The 20383-nt window shown below is 47.0% G+C and overlaps 1 protein-coding gene across 1 annotated transcript in view; it reads right to left on the bottom strand.

Moving 5' to 3' along the window:
- PPIL2 (peptidylprolyl isomerase like 2) overlaps positions 1-17113 on the bottom strand; it is an 83200-nt gene extending 66087 nt beyond the window's left edge. Inside the window, exons 1-3 of the mRNA XM_040348309.1 lie at positions 16992-17113; positions 9034-9083; positions 1220-1265 (exon numbers count right to left, since the gene is read on the bottom strand). Coding sequence (XP_040204243.1) covers positions 1220-1265; positions 9034-9083; positions 16992-17023 — 128 coding nt within the window. The 5' untranslated portion in view covers positions 17024-17113. The remainder of the gene's footprint in view (positions 1-1219; positions 1266-9033; positions 9084-16991) is intronic.
- Between the last annotated feature and the right edge of the window lie 3270 nt (positions 17114-20383).

Raw genomic sequence — 20383 nt, 5'->3', positions numbered from 1 at the left:
CCATTAGGGGTGTCGGGGGGTGGAGTTTACCCTAGGCATCTATCCTCCTTATAGATCTAAACAAACAATCTATTATATTTTTTTAAATTTCATGGGTCTGGATTGGATTATAGTATCTCTGGAGGTTGGGGAGGACAATTGGGTTGGATTTTGTTTTCTTCAATATATTTATTCTTTTTTGTTATTCACAATTTCTTTTACGTTTTACGTTTTAATGGTACTTTGTTTCAATGTGGAATGGAAGGGCAGGAAATGAACTAAATGTACCTTGTTGTTTTTGACTGTATGCCACAATGTAATAATTTTAATTGATGTTCATTACATTGTACTGATTTTTTTTTTCTGAAAATAAACTTAAACTTGAATGAAAAAAAAAAAAGAAAAGTGGGGTTGCTGTGATGCATTAGGGTGCCATTAAAGTATATGTGAACACAACTTGTAAAACAACCCATTCAATTTAAAATAGAAATGAAAGGCAACCAAATTTGTATATACATACATTATAAATACCTTTTCTTTTTTTTTTTTATAACTGAAGACATAATCTCTGTTCTCGGCTACATAAGGGGCTTGGAGAGGCAGGGGTGGAGAAATAGCAGATCTCTGTTCCCAGCCGCACAAGGATCTTGGAGAGCCAGGGGTGGAGAAATAGCAGATCTCTGTTCCCAGCCGCATAAGGGGCTTGGAGAGGCAGGGGTGGAGAAATAGCAGATCTCTGTTCCCAGCCGCATAAGGGGCTTGGAGAGGCAGGGGTGGAGAAATAGCAGATCTCTGTTCTCAGCCGCATAAGGTGCTTGGAGAGGCAGGGGTGGAGAAATAACAGCACACAGATTTTCCCAGTGAATGGCTGTGCAGGGAGGCTTGTCAGCACAAGTCTTGGCCATTGAAAGAAAGGCAAGCTGTGCACCCAGCACAGCCAGGAAAGGAACCACGCTGAGATGAATGTGCTCTCATGCCTAGTGTGGTCAGTTTAAAAACAGGAAAGCGGGGGACTGGTAGGAACACCAAGTAATTCACACAAAAGAAAGCAATATAAAGAGAACAGGATACGGTTTACCCAAGTACGGGGAATAGACAGACACATTCTTTAAGAATTAATGACACGCTGCTCATCCGCTAAAGTTCAGCACAATTCTCTAAGTCAGGAAAGCAAGCGGTTGTGCAGAGATGTGAACCTAGCCTGATATATGACAAACGTGTTATAAAGTATGTTCAATACCTGCAGTGATCAAAAGGTAAACGTCTGAAGTTTGACTTTGGAATATCTGGAAAAAATAAATAAAGGGGGGGTTAGATGCTCATGGTTTTATTTTTCGTGTGTGTGTGTGTGTGTGTGTGTGTGTGTGTGTGTGTGTGTGTGTGTGTGTGTGTGTGTGTGTGTGTGTGTGTGTGTGTGTGTGTGTGTGTGTGTGTGTGTGTGTATATATATATATATATATATATATATATATATATATAATAAAAAAAAAAAAAAAAATAGGATTTTTTGTACTCACCGTAAAATCCTTTTCTCTGAAGTCCATGGACGGACACAGCTCCTTAAATCTTGACAAGTGGGTTATGTTCCCTGTTTACAGGAGAGGACTAGGCAGAAACATGTTAAATAGTTAAATACATGTTAAATTAACAGAGTTGAACAGCCCCGCCCAGGGGGCGGTCCCTCCAGACATAACCCTCCTCACTGCAGCATGCAGCCTCAGTTCGTAACAAGCAGTACAAACCTAAAAAGGAGGGGTGGGAGCTGTGTCCGTCCATGGACTTCAGAGAAAAGGATTTTACGGTGAGTACAAAAAATCCTATTTTCTCTTATCGTCCATGGACGGACACAGCTCCTTAAATCTTGACAAGTGGGACGTCCCCAAGCAGTGTCAAAAAACGAGGGGTGGGAAATATATCAGTAAAAACAATTTTTAACTTCACCCCAAAACAAGCAGAGCTCCTCAACGGAGGAGGTGCAACTTTAAACAGCCGCCGGCAAAAACTAGCGGCTGAAAAAACATCATAAGATGCACTCACAGCAACCATGTAAATTCTGGAAAAAGCGTGAACGGACGAGCAAATCGCTGCCTCGCACACCTGTGAGACAGACGCATGATGTCGGGGAAAAAAAAAAAAAAACAACCCAGGAAGCACCAATTGCCCTGGTCGAAAGTGCCGTGACCGGAAAGGGGGGCCCGCCCCTTAGGAGCATAGGCCTGTATGACGGCCTGCCTGATCCACCGAGAAATGGTGGTCGACGAGACCGCCAGGCCCTTTTGTGGACCAGACACCGACACAAAAGAGTCAGAAGCTCCGAAATGGAGCTGTAGTAGGCTGGTATACCCGCAAAGCGCGTACCACGCCTAAAGTATGAAAGGCCGAAACCTCCTTCGGAAGAAGGGAAAGTCGCGGGCGCACCATCACCTAATCCTTATGGGGGATCAAGCATGGCGGCTTGCAAGACAAGACCGCCAACTCAGAAACCCCTCTAACAGAGGTAAAGGCCACTAAAGGGGCCACCTTCTGAGATAGTGTCAAGAGAAAATCTCTCTGATGTTTCCAAAAAGAAGGTTCCTGAAGAACCGAGAGCACCAGAGTCAAAACTCATGGGGGAAGAGATGGGCCAAGAGGGGAAAGTATATGACAAACCCCTTGCACACAAAAAAAGGGGACCCACCAGGGAACGGGCCGCAAAAAGGCCACTAAAAGAACACAGCCAAGGCTGAAATCTGCCCCCAAACGGTGCTTTAAGCAATTTTTAGATCCAATCCAAGCTTTAAAAACAGCAGGACCCTGGACACCGAGATTACGCCCGTGGACGTCACTCCATCCCTTCGCACCAAGAGAGGTGCGACGGTAGATCCTCCGGAAGAAGACTACGGTGCCCTGTTGAGATGACCGAGTCAGACAGACCCTGGTCACCTAAAGTCTGGCTTCCAATAACCATGTTGAGCAAGTCAGTGACTGTACAACAGGAGGAAGTATGGGACCTTGAGACAGGAACCTCCTGCCCTGGCAATCGCCAGGGTGCCTCCGCTACCAGGCGCCCGATATCAGCGTACCAAGGACGCCGAGGTCAATCTGGAGCGATTAGAATCATCGGGATCTCCTCAGCATCCACTCTGTGGAGCGGCCGAGTAAGCAACTACCATGGAGGAATGGCAAAAAAATCACCGATACAGACAACACAGGGCCACCAGCGCGACTGACGCGTCTGTACAAGATCACTAGACCTGGCCACTAACTTTGACACCCTTGCGGCGGAGACAAGCTGCCAGGAGATCCATGCCATGTGAGGCTCACCTCCTGCAAGGGAGCCGAAACACCCCAAGCACAAAGACCAGTCGCCCTGGTCCAGCATCTGGCGACTCCAGCAGTCCGTCCGCCTGCCGGCATACCTGATGGTAGACTGAAGCCACGGCCGTGGCGTTGTCCGGCTGAAACCAGATCGGTCGACCACAAGGAGAAGCATAGCCTGATCGCCTAAAATAGTAGGACAATGAACAGTAGACAGCACCTGGTATTCCCAGGTGGTCTCCCACCAGGCACTAGCCAGGCCCGACCCTGGGTAGCTACCGAGACCAGACACATTCAAGGAGGTGTGGTCATAGGTCCACGCAAGTCCAGCGACTCAGGGCCGACTGGACCCCCCCAGTTTTGTGAACCTCCAGGTTCACAACCCGTGAGCTGGCATCCGTCGTAAACACCGACCACTGGAAGGAAGGAACAACTTCCCGGACCAAAGAGTCGGGAATCTCTGTCACCAACTCAGAGAGACTCTGACTAGGTGGCGCACAGGAATCTAATGATTTCAGAGACAAGAGATTTTTACCACCTGGACAGTAGTTCCCCTGGAACACCAGGGTGTGGAACTGGGCATACAGTACCACCTTGAAGGAGGCTACCCACAGACCCCGAACCAGCAGGCGCCCGGAGAGAAGACCGATTGCGTGATGCCAATACCTTCACCGCAGACTGAAGAGTCTGCAAATTCTCCAGGGGAAGAAGGACCTTTGCCACTGAGGAGTCTGGATCAACACTAGATACTCCAACGCCGAGTCGGAACCTAGCATGCACATGATTTGAACCCTGGGTCGCACACATGGAGGGCAGGCTTGCTGCCACCGAGCTACACTTTCTGGCCTAAACGTTTAACATCCACCCGAATCTTCGGAGGGTCTGAATGGGAATAACCCATTCACTAGGACGGAGACAGAAGCTGCTCTCAGAAGAAAGTCGTCCAAGTAGCCAATGAGGCAAAGCCTCGCTGTCCCAACAAAATTCAAATAAGTGCGAGCTCCTAGCTGAAAACCCATGGTGCTGACGCCAGATCAAAAGGGAGGGCCACAGGCTGACAGAGACCCTTCTCTCATCACGAAGCACAGAAAAAAAAAAAAAAACACTGTGACATGTGCAAAACGGGACATGCATGTATGCGTCCCTGATGTCCGAGGACGTCAGGACATCCCCCGGATAAAGCGCAGCTACCACCGAACAAATGGATTCCATGCGGAACTACCCGACGTTCACAAAGGTATTTAGGGCCTGAGGCCCATAGAAAACCCCAAAACTCTCATCCTGCAGGAAAGGTAAAATTACCTCGCAGCTTAGCAAATCCCACACTGCCCAAGGCAGACCGACGGGCCGGGAGAGGAAGACACAAGGACAGAACTTTGTTCTGTGGATAGGAGGAAACCCTATCTAGTACTCCGAAGAGACCACCTCGCAGACCCACTAGTCGGAGAGCAGGGAGGTTTCACTGAATTGTGAACCTGCAAGCCGCCCCTCCCACCTAGAGACAGGGAGGGAAGGCTATATACATTGGCAGGATTTGGGTGCTGGCGTGATCGGCTTATGCACCCAGGGACAGATTAGTCCCCCAGCTGGGCCTTTGACGGCCTGGGAGGGTTGCCCCTAAATAATACACACACATAGTGTGTATGTGTATTATGTAGGTGTATGCACACATGTCTTTGGAGGAAACCGGAGTACCCAGAGGAAACCCACGCAGACACAGGGAGCGACAATGCAAGCTCCAGGCAGATTGGCGTCAGTGTGCGGATTCGAACCAATGACTCTTTTGCTGCCAAGTAATGGAGTTAAGCACTACACCACCGTGTGCATAAAAACATTCTGAAACAGACACCCTGGATAACAAGGGCGCAGCATTCAATGAAGCATCACAGACCTATATGAGGCCCTGGACCAGCTGGTCCGCTAGGCTAATAACCTCAGGAGAGAGTCGGTGCTCCTCCACTGTCTGGTGCAAAATGCTCACTCTGTGAGTTGTATACAGCACTAGGGGTCAGGACTACTCCAGGATGGCCGCCGAGCGTTCAGAACGCGGCCACAGGAAAATGGCCGGCACAATGTAAGCTGCGCCATAGCGCGGCTACGACAAAATGGGCGCCAATGGGAGTTTTCAATGTAATTGAAAAACCTCCCAAAAAATGGCGCCAGCGTCGACTGAGACCCCAGTGTAGTGGCCACAATAGGCCCGCAAGCCAGACCCCAGCATGGTAAACATGGAACGGGTCAGTACTTCGGATCTTCTATCAGTCAGATCCATACAAGCGGGGGTTCCCGCCCGGCGGTAAGGGACTACAAAAGCCCTCAGCGGCTTTTCTCATTCCGCATCTCAGAAATTATCAAAGAAGGGCACAGAAGGAAAAAACCTACACAGCGGTCTGATTTGTGTGATCCAAAAAAGACCGAGCCCTCGGCGGAAACCCAGCTGCACTATGCAGCTTAGGAGAGTCCCTTGCAGCAGTAAAAAGCGCACCCATAAATGCCTTATTCTGCTTTTTTTTTTTTTTTTTTTTTTTTTAACTAGGTACCTGGTCCATGGCTCCATAACAGAGCATCCCCCAGGGGATAACGGGGGAAGGGGGCACTCTTTTACCGCCCGCCCGCAGTCCACCCCCACCCTGGCACAAACTGTATCCAGGACTAACAATAAAAACTCTGTGGGAATCCCAGGTGCTAACACCTGCTGCCACCACCAGCATGTGGGGAAGGACCCAGATACTGACTCCAATATTTACATAGTGTGTATTATAATATGCACACCTGTCCATACAAATAGACAAAAGCTCCTAGAGCCCTATTCAGGGCCTCTCACCCACTTGCTGCGCTGACCAGGGGTAACCAGGGGACTCCCTCAGGAGGAGACTGCCCAGCGCTGCCTGTGAGGAAAAGAACCGTGAGGTAACTTCTGCAGGGACCTGTGTTTAAACAGGAAAAGCCTCCTAGGGCTGTTTTATTTAAGGATAAGACACAGATACAGCATAAAAAGCAAAACCGTTACAGGTGTCACCAATCAGTCAGCGTCTGCTGAAGTACAATCATAAACATCTGTGCTCATCATAGGGCTTTTTACCTCACAGGAAAGCCCAATACAAAAAAGAAAAAACACAGGCCAGATAACACAGTCCCCTCAGGAAGGCCCCCTCCCCCCTGACAGCAGCAATGTTAGCAATGCAGCAAGGGAAAGGAGCAGGGAAGTAAGGGGAAGGGACCCCCGAACCCCAGGAATGCCCAGCTGTACCAACCCACCGAAGCAGGAGGGACTGTACTTACCCGTCCAAGCGAGGACTCGCTGACGCATTCCTGACAGAACTACAACCGAAATGGAGGTAGCTGTCGGCCCGGTCCACTGTGAGTGAGACAACACCACAGCCCAGTCATATGTGGACCTCGGAGCAAAGCTCACCGGCCACCCCAGGAGTCATGGGGTATGGCGTGGCAGACCAAGCCTCTTTGCAAAGGTGTGCCCACGCTTGCTGGTCGGACTGAGTAGACTACAAGGATCTATATTATCCAGCCTGTCTCTCAGCCGACAGTTGAAAGAAGATTCTTCAAGAAAAAGTAAAATAAAAATTTCTCCTCAGGGCGCTGGGCCCAAAGGGAGCCATACGTCCTTCTCCTTTGCTAGGCAGAACGAAACTGAGGCTGCATGCTGCAGTGAGGAGGGTTATGTCTGGAGGGACCGCCCCCTGGGCGGGGCTGTTCAACTCTGTTAATTTAACATGTATTTAACTATTTAACATGTTTCTGCCTAGTCCTCTCCTGTAAACAGGGAACATAACCCACTTGTCAAGATTTAAGGAGCTGTGTCCGTCCATGGACGATAAGAGAAAAAAGCATTTCCTGAAAATTATGACTTGTTAACCTAATTAAACCTCCCTTTTTTCCCCTTATACACTAAAGGGCTTTAATTAGGTTAAACAAGCCATAATTTTTAGGAAATGCTTTTTTTTTTTTTACAGTAATGTCATCCAACATGGAGTTGTGTTTTGAGTACATTGCTCAATCCCTCACGGATTAAATCTGGATTTCAAGGGTTTACCATTTAATGTACTTGAGGGTACATTCAAAAATAGATTTACTTTTTAATAGAATTAAAGTTCAAATACGGGTACATACAGAAAGAAAGAAGGGGCTCAAGAGTCATACATCAAAGATCATAGCACTCCAGCGTATACATTGTACAGTTGCAAGCATCAAAAATTATTTAAAGTACACTTGTACCCAGAATATTCACAATAATACTACCTGTACTTGCATATTCTCAAAAAGCTTTAAAGAGGGACGTGACTCATTCTCTTCCTTCACCTAGCAGGAACAGTTGTAATTTTTTTGGAGGGAGGTGGGGAGCGAACAGTGTTTTTTTTTTGTCAATACACACCCTTGTATGTATCTGCGCGTGGTGGAACGGGGAAATGCTGGCATACAAAGTCAGTATTAGAAAGTAACAAAAGGTGTTAATTAGTAACAGCGGTGAGGGGAGGAAATGGGTGAATCACTCCCATTCCCTTAAACCTTGCCTAGGTGGAGCGAGTAATGTTTTTTTGTTGGTACCCGCTCCCATTTCCTCCATCCCATTCCCTCTCCCCACCTGCAGCAGGCTCTGTTAGCTGGATTTCTAGCCCACTTACTCTAGATCCTGGATACTGGGATCTAAATGCTGCTTTTCTGACTTGTTGGTTTCTTGTACCCGATATAAACTCTAACTTTGTTATTATGGTAATTTAATGATGACACATGAGAAACCATTGTTGGTTTATGTGCCCCCCCCCCCCCCCCATTTCAAAACTAAGAAATATAGCTTAAAAAAAAAAAAAAACACAACAGGCACTGCCGCTTATATGTGCTGACAGGAGAAGAGAGCAAAGCTAAAGACATTTCAGTGTGTTGCTATTCTTTTCACTGGGTGATACCAGCACATTCATAACAGAACTACAGGGTGGGCCATTTATATGGATACAACTTAATAAAATGGGAATGGTTGGTGATATTAACTTCCTGTTTGTGGCACATTAGTATATGTGAGGGGGGAAACTTTTCAAGATGGGTGGTGACCATGGCGGCCATTTTGAATCCAAATTTCGTTTTTTCAATAGGAAGAGGGTCATGTGACACATCAAACTTATTGAGAATTTCACAAGATAAACAATGGTGTGCTTGGTTTTAACGCAACTTTATTCTTTCATGAGTTATTTACAAGTTTCTGACCACTTATAAAATGTGTTCAATGTGCTCTCCAGTGACATGCGGCGAGTGCTACACTGTGGGCTCTTGCTGAATGAAGCTAGGACAGCCACTGATGTTTTTTCATTAGACCCCTTTCACACTGGATACGCCTATCGCGGAGCGTTAAAAACACTGCTATTTTTTAGGGGTATCAGAGTAAAAGGGGCTGAATACAAATGAATGCCACACTTTTCAGATATTTGTAAAAAAAAAAAACAAAAAAAAAAAATTGAAAACCGTTTTTCATTTTCCTTTCACGTCACAATTATGTGCTACTTTCTGTTGGTTGCACTGTAGCTATACCTGCAAAATGAGCCAGCCTGAAGTGATGTAACAGAATTTATTTTTACTAAAGTTCCACTTTAAGAGAAGGTTGTGGTGCTGGTGGAAGCTCTCGGATATCTTCAATTGTCCAGGATAGGCCTGAACTCTGTTGTACTGTTGTCCAAATTAATAACAATTGATCGGTTTTGAACAGATTTGAAGTATAATGCACACAGTGACGTTCTATACAGATCATACCTGGTTTCTTCCCTCCATAGAAGTATGTATACTCAGCACATGTGATGTACCTAGGAAAACAAACACAAAATGATTATACCATTATAACAGACAGCTCAGTTTTTACAACTCAAGCAACTCAATACCCAGTTGAAATACATTTATAAATGACTGTTTTAGCTGCCAAAACATGTGTCCTTTAGTAGAGCAATCCTCCAATCCACACACCATTTCCACAAGGTACAGTCAGATAGGGGGCACATGTAGTCCTCTATCCCTTGGTTAAAAGGATGTAAAAAGCTGGACAAGCAAAAGAACCTGTCCTGCCCATTCTGCCACGTTCCTCGTCTATTCGCAGGTAGTCACTTCTTGTGTAAATACATGTGAACACAGCATCAACCTGTTATTTATTCAGGTTGGGTTCACACTAGAGTTTGCAGCGGCTCGCAGCAGGGATCCGGTGCACCTTCATTCACCATTCAAGGTCCGATTTCTGCCCAAATTTGGACGCGAAACAGACCAAAAGACACACAGGACTCCTGTGCAATTCACACTGGAGCCGCTGCAGAGATGTGTGAACCGGCTCCATAGAAAGCCGGTCAGAATCTCCTGCTATGCGAATTGTGTATGACCCTGAGGAGTATTTCAAGTGATTTTGTGTTAAAAATTAAAAAAATAAAAAGTGCCTGAAATGCGCAAGAAAAATGCTTTCCTTTAAAATTAATGAATGTGTTTACACTGGTGCGGTAATGTAGGTTCATACAAAGTAGTGATATGACAAAAATATTCAGAGAGCTCACTGGCTCAGGTTAGGCAAACACGGCTACCCTCCAGTGCATACCCAGCAGGTTACCAAAAAAAAAAAACTGCACCAAAAGAAGCACCAGATCAAATAATAAAGACAGTAAAATTTTATTTATTGGTTTACACTACAAAACAGCCAAGGAGTTTCGGGGCTCAGAAAAAAAAAAAAACCTCCTGAATCAGCAGGGCTACAAGCTTTTAACAGCAGCGAAAACTGCTTAAAAAACGGAGCTCCAGTCTCCACTACAATGTTTTTGATAAAAGCACCGCCATGATTGTAACTACCGGTACTTGTACAGCAATAATAGGCTATTGTTGTATGTTAAAAAAAACAAAAAACAATCAGGAGTGCTTTATTGAAGGATGGTATACAGTACAGAGAAAAAGAAAACACGTAATACAGCCAGGTCTGCAGATAAATATAGTACAGTAGCACTAGCTTGTTACTGAAAATGGTAAACCGTCTACGCGCACTCAGGAGTACAGTCCTAGATTCAACAGAGGATCCTATTCAAAGCTGAGGTCCTAGAACCACAGAGAGGGAAGAGGAAGAGATGGGGGGGGTGGAAGAAGAAAAAGAAAGAAAGAAAGAAAGAAAGAAAGAAAGAAAGAAAGAAAGAAAGAAAGAAAGAAAGAAAGAAAGAAAGAAAGAAAGAAAGAAAGAAAGAAAGAAAGAAAGAAAGAAAGAAAGAAAGAAAGAAAAGGTAGAAGGAAGGAAGGAAGAGTCCAAGGAGACCATACTTTGTAGAATTTCCAGGGACAACCACGACTAATGTATGTCAATTTATAGAGGAGGGCAGCATTAATTTTACTTTCCCAGGAGGACACCAAAGGAGGGGCAGAGGAAGTCCATTTACATAAAATGTCTTTCTTGGCATAGAAGAGAAAGTAAAAGATTAACAGCTTACTATGGTGGGATCGCTGCTCATCATCAATGACACCCAGTAGGGCCAATTCAGGAGACATGGGGACGGAAAGCTACAGGCGGACAGAAGGGCACCAGAGCCGGGCAGGACCAAAACATGTGAATAAAGGTGCCCCGCTGCGTCCAACACCTTGGGCAGCATGGTTCTCTGTCAGGGTATATTCTGGACATTTGTACCGGAGTACAGTAGACCCTATGAAAAAAATGAGTCTGTATGAGCTTGTCCCCCGCAGATACAACCAACTTTGGGCCCCGCTCCAGGCAATCCTCCCTATCCAGGGCCGGTATATCCGCCCTCCACGACTTCCACAGCCTCTCCAGTCTAAGTGAATCAATGGGGAGCAGTGTGCTATACAAAGCAGAGAGAGGCTTCTGCAGGTCAGCACCAAACAGTAGGTCCTCAACCGGGTCCAACTGAACACATGAGAAAAAAGGAAACTAAACCCCTAGCAGCATGGCGAAAGTGGGCATATCGGAAGAACATCCATCCAGGTAAATTATATTTCTCAGTCAGTTGGGGGAGTGACAACAGTGTGTCGGCTGGCAAAATGTCCCTCAGTGTCTTGATACCGAAACCTCGCCCAGACCTGGGGATCCGGTAGAGATATAAAATGAGGCAAATTAGGATTCCCCCAGAGAGGCTGGATTGGGGACCAGCGCTCCGTCTGGTGGAATCTACATTGAGCCGCAACCCACACTCTGATCGTCGTCTTAGTTGGGACCGGGAGGTCCTCATATGCCCTTGTTCCTCTATACACCAGGTTTTGAAGTTCCTGCAAGGAACCCAATCGAGCCACCTCCACACAGACCGCAGCGTTAGAGCGGCTGGCCTCAAACCACCAGTAAACTGTAACTAGCATTGTTGCCCAAAATTAAATCCTAAAATTCGGGAGGGCAAGACCCCCTAAGTGAGTCGGTAGATGCAGTGTGGATTTTGCCAATCGGGGGACGGACCCATTCCAAAGAAAATAGATAATACAACTATCAACCTCCAGAAAGAAGGATGCCGGGATCCAGACCGGGCTGTTCCTAAAGAGGCAACTAAATTTAGGTAATAGAATCATCTTTATTATGTTAATGCGGCCAATCAAATTTAGCGGCAGACCGGACCAGGACCGACATCGTTCCTTCAACAGCTGAAGCAAGGGAAGTATGTTGAGGGAAAGGTACTGGGATGGAGCCCTAGCAACCATCAGCCCAAGATACTTGAACTCCGAAACCCACTGCAATTAAGCAGGAGTGGATCCTTCGAGGCCGAGCATCCAGGGGGAAAAGAACCGATTTAGACCAATTTATGTGGACCCCCAAAAAGGACCCAAAGTTATCAAATAGTTCTAGGGCAGAGGACAGGGAAGGGCCAGCATTATTCAGATAGAGAAGGGCATCATTCGTATAGAGGGAGATTTTCTCCTCCAGGCCACCAATCCGCATCCCCCGGACCCCCAAAGACTCCGCAAAATTGCCAGAGGCTCCAGAGCAAACAGACCGGGGGACAGGGGGCACCCCTGGCGAGTGCCCCTATGCAGGAGGAAAGTCAGAGACCCAGTCATTGGTACGCACCCTAGCCCTCGGTGCTCTGTAGAGCAGTTTGATCCGTCGCAAAAAACTAGGACCGAAGCCAAAATGTTGCAGCACCCCCCATAGGTATTCCCACTTCACCAAGTCCAATGCCTTTTCGGCATCTAGGGAGGCAATCACCAGGCATTATCGCGAGTGATGGATATATTCAGGAAGAGACGCTGGATATTTATATCTGTGCCCTTGTCCGGCATGAACCCGGTCTGATCAACATGGATCAGAGTAGATATGACCGAAGACAGGCGGGTGGCCAATATTTTGGCATCCACATTTAACAATGAGATGGGCCTATATAAGGCGCATTCCTGGGGGTCCTTACCAGGATTGGGGAGTAGGACAATAGCCTCCTCCATAGACTCAGGCACAGAAGCTGTCTCCAGTCCAGAGAAAAAGGACGCGAGTCTAGGTGCAAGAAGGTCCGCATGTTGGGAATAAAATTCCGTAGGGAGTCTTACCTCAAGGGAGGGGGCGAGCACAACACTCCACACCAGGGAGAAAGCCTTGCATTACTGTGTGGGGTTACAGACAGAACAGGAAGTGAGCATTTCTCAGAATAAATAAGGACATTTAAAAGCAAAATGGAAGGATGGGGTAAGCAGGGCTGTGGAGTCGGTAGATAAATGTTCCGACTCCTCAGTTTTATGTACTTCCGACTCCGACTCCTCTGTATTAATATGCGAATGTATTTTATACATTCCTTGAGGGAAAGAAACGCAACCTACCACAGGACTACTGGCTGGGAAGCCAACAGTCTACTGTATTGCACAGTTTAAGCAAAAGACAAACACAATGAAAACAAAGTTTTTTATTCTAAAACATGATTTTCCTAGGAGAATCCCATAGTCATGTTTAAAGTTTAAGCCAACAATCAGAGTTTACAAGTTTTTATAGCCTTAGCTAAATGACAGCAGTTTTTCCAATGGTTTACAGCAGGGCTCAAAATTTCAAGTCCTGAGCTACTAGCCAGGCCTCAAGAGTTACTCGCCACCAGTTGCCCCACCTAATTCATACACTGCCCTGCGCCTAATTGCACCTGTAAACACGCCCTTGTAGATTATCTCATGGAATGACAATGTTTTATGCAGAATCAAGTTACAAAATTAAATATTACCAACAACAACTTTAACAAAATGGGACAGGGCACTGGGGGCAGACCAGAGGGACAGGGCACTGGGGGCAGACCAGAGGGACAGGGCACTGGGGGCAGACCAGAGGGACAGGGCACTAGAACTGGGTCTCTTCCCCATTCTCTTGCTGTCTCCTCTGCAACTCCCATCCATCCTCTCTCGCTCTCCCATTCATCTCATCATCAGGAGCCTGTGTGTGCAGCTCCACGCTTGCATGTCCCCACTTCCCCCCCATTTATTCAGGCTGGCAGAGAGGAGAGAAGCTGCAGCACAGTGGGAGGGAGTACAATCCAGCGCTGAGATCCACACAACTGCACAGCCATTGACACCATAGCACAGCGCACACTGACAGCGCACAGCACACATTGAGACCAGTCTGCTCACAGTGCTCAGGCTAAACTGTTGGACACTTACATAGAGCACAAGGAGAAGAAAACTGCACAAACTGGAAGGCTGCCGCTCTCATGTCAGGGCAATTAACTCTCAGTGAGCGCTGCACCGGAGTGGTAATTTTGGCAATCCTCCACCTCACTCATTACTTTCTGCTCTCCAGCTACATTGGTCGGGGCCCGGGGGAGGGGGGCAGGCTCAGAGAGGTCATACTGTTAGGTCCCATGGCTTAATGAGAATTGTAAGGAGAGCACCTGTGTACTGCTCTGCCTGGCTCACCAGACTACTTTTCCCGAGCATGCACCTTTCCTCTTCGGCCGCCAATCTCATCGGGACTCTAAGTGTAGGCACAGATTGGAGGAAGATTGGTCATGCAGCCCAATCATCACTCGCCCCCAGCTTAAATCCACTCGCCAAATACTAGTAGGCGAGTGGAAATTTTGAGGGCTGGTTTACAGCTTCAGTCTTGAACTATTGGCCCTCCATTCCCTTCACTTATACAAGTGTCTCACTCTCTAGTCCTGCAAAAAACATATTTATTTAATCCCTTATCAGTGAGAGGCTAGGTTACACATGGACGCTGCGTTCCCTGTAAAAGCAGAACACAACACTATGGAAAGTATAAGTATTGCAGCTCCTAATTGTGCGTTGCGTGCCATATAGTGAAGCACATGAAAAGCACGCTTCTTCACGGTCACTTAACGTGTTCGTTTTGCGGTTAAGTGAGGCACTGCATGCATTCTTCTTTATTCTTACAGTAGAGAAGTCATTAATTATAACTTTTTGTGAATTGGGACATTTAAACTTGCTTTTTTTTTTTTTTTATTCCAATCTAAATTTAGTAGGAGTCGGAGTCGGAGTCGGTGCATTGTTTGCCGACTCCGACTCCAGGTACCCAAAATTTCCCCCGACTCCTCGACTCCGACTCCGACTCCACAGCCCTGGGGGTAAGTGAAGGAGGACTGCACTAAGGTAAAGGAAGCTATTTAGGAAAAAAATAATTCCTTTACAACCCCTTTAAGTGATAAAAAATTTAAACTAAAATGAAAAAAAAAAAAAAATTATGAACGCACTGCGGCGGGAGGGCATGTGGATGAAAGTAACTTTAAAAATGGGTGGAACTCCGCTTCATTAGATGATGATTTTTTTCCCCTAAACAAAACTGGACTTATACTAAAAATAACATCCATATTTGCTGAAAAAAAAAAAAAAAAAAAAAGCATGGATTATGTACAGTGCAGTGGTTCTCAACTCCTGTCCTCAGGACCCACTAACAGGGCAGGTTTTAAGTATTACCTTGGGGAGATGCAGACTAGAATTTACTGATATCACCTGTGATGTATTTCAGTTATCCTGCAAACCTGGCCTGTCAGTGGGTCCTGAGAACCACTGATCTAATGCAAGAAACTTGCACAGGGATATGAGTGGTGGCACTGGGAAAAGCCTTGTATCTGATCTTTGGCCCATATTATCATCATGACAAGCCATATATAGATTTTTTTTTATAAAAATTCACTTCAATGAATTGTCTACTGACTTTGTATGTTTCTTAAAATCTATGAGATTATGCCAACCTGCCCTAGCACCAAGGAAGGAGGTAGGGATTGCTAACTGGGAGTTATTGGGGCAGGCTTCCAGAGGGCCCAAACAGTCTACAGGTATGACAATAAAATAAATCAACATTTTGCAATGTTGCACAGTTTTTTTTTTGTTTTTTTAAAAGCAGAACTCCAAACATAGCAGCAATTTAATAAAATGCTCTTCATCTCGCTCATGAGTTGTAAAACAATACCGAGAGATCTCACAACTTAGCTATGAGATCTCTCTACCCGGCTAACCCGCATTGGAACAGCACTGCATTTCTATGCAATTTAGTGTGATGCAATTTAAGACCTTTCATTTTGAATGGATTTAAATCACACCCCATCGCACCAAAGAGGTGCATGCACCTTTTTTGGAGCCACATTGAATCGCATGGTCATTTTGTACCATGTGATCCAGTGGGGGGCAAACTGCACTGTGTTTGAAATCCTTTTGGGGTAGTGATAACTTTGTATTGACACCCACAGCGGATCACAAACACATTGCGGTTACAAATCGGTGCGGAAAATGCGCAGGGATCACTGCATTTCCTGTGCCACATAAGTGTGAACCTAGGCGATGTAGCCTTCCCAAGGAGCACCTCTATGGCCTGGGCTACGTCACCAGTGCCTTAAGGGAACACAAAAAAGGTGAGGAGAAGTAAAAACATGTTTAAAGCGGAACTTTACCCATAACAAATTGATTTTAAAAATAAAATAAATGTTCTTTAGCAAGGAACATACATTCCACATTATTATGCTACCAAAATGAGTGTGCTGTAAATTGCCTCCAGCATTGCTCCTCTTTCTTCTTGCTGGAGGCTGCCATGTTGCTAAAGCCTGGAGCCACTGAACAGCAGTAAATCATGAAGCGTAACTAAACCAATCACTTTAATGGTTTCAAAAAAACAGTTAAATTCCTGAAATGCTTAAATTGCTAATTGTCAATTTCATTGTTTTCTCAGCCAAATTGTCAATCAAATGACTGGTGTCATAACGGATCACTAAGGATGAGATCTGGCTTGTTCGCATAGAACACGTGCAGAGCCCGCCAGGAAGTGAGCACGGCACTGCGCTAATAACAGCCAGGGAGACATTTCACGATCCCTGCAGCCGAGCATTGGGACAATGTCTCCCTGGCTGTGATTAGCGCAGCGCCGTGCTCACTTCCTGGCGGGCTCTGCACGTGTTCTATGGGAACACGCCGGAGCTCATCCTTACTGATCACATGTGCAGCACCATGGTAGTTTTAGATCAAACAGAAGCAGCTTCCTTATCTGTAAAAGGATAGGAGGGCTTAATAAAGTGGAGCTTTAGTAATAAAGTCCTGCTAGATCACTTCATGGTGGCCCATTTTGCAGGTACAGCTATGTAAAAACATAAAAAAAAAAAAAAAGAAGATTGTCTGGCAATCACACCGACCAGACATTGTGTCATCAGTCAGTAGAAGACACACATGTCGGTGTATACAGGACTTTATGTACTAAGGGGCGCTGTGATGGAGAATGCTATGCCGTGTGATAACTAAAGATAAGGGATAAAGCTGAGAACACACACTGATCACAGGGTACTCACATCTTATCCTTCTGATGCTGTCGTTTCCCCATTGTTGCTGCAAAACTGACACCTTCACACACAGAACAACTCCAAAACACGACTTCTCTGCTACTACAGGGACCCGGAAGTAGTATCAGCGAACGAACAGGAAGTGGGCGGGGCACACACAGAGCGGGACCCGGAAGAACTCACAACTTATTGTAACTATGATACCAATAGGTAGCTATGTGGTATGACATGAGAGAAGCTGGGTGATACAGGGCTTTGGTGTCAGCACTGCACAGTTATGTGCAGTGACAGGTGAGGGCAGTGTCTGCATTGTGGAGCAAGGGGTAATTAATGGCGGAGGGGGCACTATTACAACTACAGGGTGATTGGCAAGGGGGTGAGGGAGTTGGATGCCTGGTGGTGTAATGTCAGTGCTTAAGGTGACAGGAGGCGCAGAGTCCGCATTATAAGATGACATGGAGGCGCTGGATCACAGGAGGTGCAGCATTTAATTATAATGTGACATGGATGCGCTGGGTGACAGGAGGTGCAGCGTCCACATTATAAGGTGACGTGGAGGCGCTGGGTGACAGGAGGCATAGCATTTGCATTATAAGGTGACAGGAGGCATAGCATTCGCATTATAAGGTGACATGGAGGCGCTGGGTGACAGGAGGCATAGCATTCACATTATAAAGTGACATGGAGGCGCTGGGTGACAGGAGGCATAGCATTTGCATTATATAGTGACATGGAGGCGCTGGGTGAAAGGAGGTGCAGCATCTGCATTATAAGGTGACAGGAGGCATAGCATCCACATTATAAGGTGACCTGCAGGCACTGGGTGACAGGAGGCATAGCATCCGCATTATAAGGTGACATGGAGGCGCTGGATCCATATTATAAGGTGACATGGAGGGGCTGGGTGACAGGAGGTGCAGAATTTAATTATAAGGTGACATGGAGGCATAGCGTTTGCATTGTAAGGTGACATGGAGGTGCTGGGTGACAGGAGGAATATCGTTCGCATTATAAGGTGACAGGAGGCATAGCGTTCACATTGTAAGGTGACATGGAGGCGATGGATGACAGGAGGCATAGCATCCGCACTATAAGGTGACATGGAGGCACTGGGAGACAGGAGGCATAGAGTCCGCATTATAGGGTGACAGGAGGCATAGCCTTTGCATTATAAGGTGACATGGAGGCGCTGGGTGACAGGAGGCGCATCGTCCACATTAAAAGGTGACATGGAGGCACTGGGGGATAGGAGGCATAGCCTTTGCATTATAAGGTGACATGGAGGCACTGGGTGACAGGAGGCATAGCGTCCGCATTATAAGGTGACATGGAGGCACTGGGGGACAGGAGGCATAGAGTCCGCATTATAGGGTGACAGGAGGCATAGCCTTTGCATTATAAGGTGACATGGAGGCGCTGGGTGACAGGAGGCATAGCGTTTGCATTATAAGGTGACGTGGAGGCGCTGGGTGACTAGAGGCGCAGCATTTAATTATAAGGTGACATGGAGGCGCTGGGTGACAGGAGACATAGCGTTTGCATTGTAAGGTGACATGGAGGCGCTGGGTGACAGGAGGCGCATTGTCCACATTATAAGGTGACATGAAGGCACTGGGTGACAGGAGGTGCAGCATTTAATTATAAGGTGACATGGAGGCGCTGGGTGACAGGAGGCGCTGGGTGACAGGAGGCGCATCGTCCACATTATAAGGTGACATGGAGGTGCTGGGTGACAGGAGGCGCAGCATTTAATTTTAAGGTGACATGGAGGCGCTGGGTGACAGGAGGCGCTGGGTGACAGGAGGCGCATCGTCCACATTATAAGGTGACATGGAGGTGCTGGGTGACAGGAGGCGCAGCATTTAATTTTAAGGTGACATGGAGGCGCTGGGTGAAAGCAGGCGCAGCATTTAATTATAAGGTGACATGGAGGCGCTGGGTGACAGGAGGTGCATCGTCCACATTAAAAGGTGACTTGGAGGCGCTGGGTGACAGTAGGCGCATCATCCACATTATAAGGTGACTTGGAGGCGCTGGGTGACAGGAGGCATAGCATCCGCATTATAAGGTGACATGGAGGCACTGGGTGACAGGAGGCGCAGCATTTAATTATAAGGTGACATGGAGGCGCTGGGTGACAGGAGGCGGAGGATTTAATTATAAGGTGACATGGAGGCGCTGGGTGACAGGAGGTGCATCGTCCACATTATAAGGTGACTTGGAGGCGCTGGGTGACAGGAGGCATAGCATCCGCATTATAAGGTGACATGGAGGCACTGGGTGACAGGAGGCATAGCGTTTACATTATAAACTGACATGGAGGCGCTGGGTCACAGGAGGTGCAGCATTTAATTATAAGGTGACATGGAGGCGCTGGGTGACAGGAGGTGCATCGTCCACATTATAAGGTGATGGGGAGGCGCTGGGTGACAGGAGGAATAGCATTCCCATTATACAGTGACATGGAGGCGCTGGGTGACAGGAGGCATAGCATTTGCATTATAAGGTGACAGGAGGCATAGCATTTGCATTATAAGGTGACATGGAGGCGCTGGATCCATATTATAAGGTGACATGGAGGGGCTGGGTGACAGGAGGTGCAGCATTTAATTATAAGGTGACATGGAGGCGCTGGGTGACAGGAGGTGCATCGTCCACATTATAAGGTGACATGGAGGCACTGGGTGACAGGAGGCATAGCGTTTACATTATAAACTGACATGGAGGCGCTGGGTCACAGGAGGTGCAGCATTTAATTATAAGGTGACATGGAGGCGCTGGGTGACAGGAGGTGCATCGTCCACATTATAAGGTGACGGGGAGGCGCTGGGTGACAGGAGGAATAGCATTCCCATTATACGGTGACATGGAGGCGCTGGGTGACAGGAGGCATAGCATTTGCATTATAAGGTGACAGGAGGCATAGCATTTGCATTATAAGGTGACATGGAGGCGCTGGATCCATATTATAAGGTGACATGGAGGGGCTGGGTGACAGGAGGTGCAGCATTTAATTATAAGGTGACATGGAGGCGCTGGGTGACAGGAGGTGCATCGTCCACATTATAAGGTGACATGGAGGCGCTGGGTGACAGGAGGTGCAGCATTTAATTATAAGGTGACATGGAGGCGCTGGGTGACAGGAGGTGCATCGTCCACATTATAAGGTGACATGGAGGCGCTGGGTGACAGGAGGTGCATCGTCCACATTATAAGGTGACATGTAGGTGCTGGGTGACAGGAGGCGCAGCATTTAATTAAAAGGTGGCATGGAGGCGCTGGGTGACAGGAGGCGCAGCATTTAATTATAAGGTGACATGGAGGCGCTGGGTGACAGGCGGTGCATCGTCAGTCAGTCAGTCAGTCAGTGTCAGCGGTGGAGTAGGGCGCTTCGGACCTTC

Source organism: Rana temporaria, chromosome 1 (assembly GCF_905171775.1).
Source record: "Rana temporaria chromosome 1, aRanTem1.1, whole genome shotgun sequence".
NCBI lineage: Eukaryota > Metazoa > Chordata > Amphibia > Anura > Ranidae > Rana > Rana temporaria.
The sequence above is the reverse complement of the archived record's forward strand: the minus strand, read 5'-3'. Positions and strand labels throughout refer to the sequence as shown.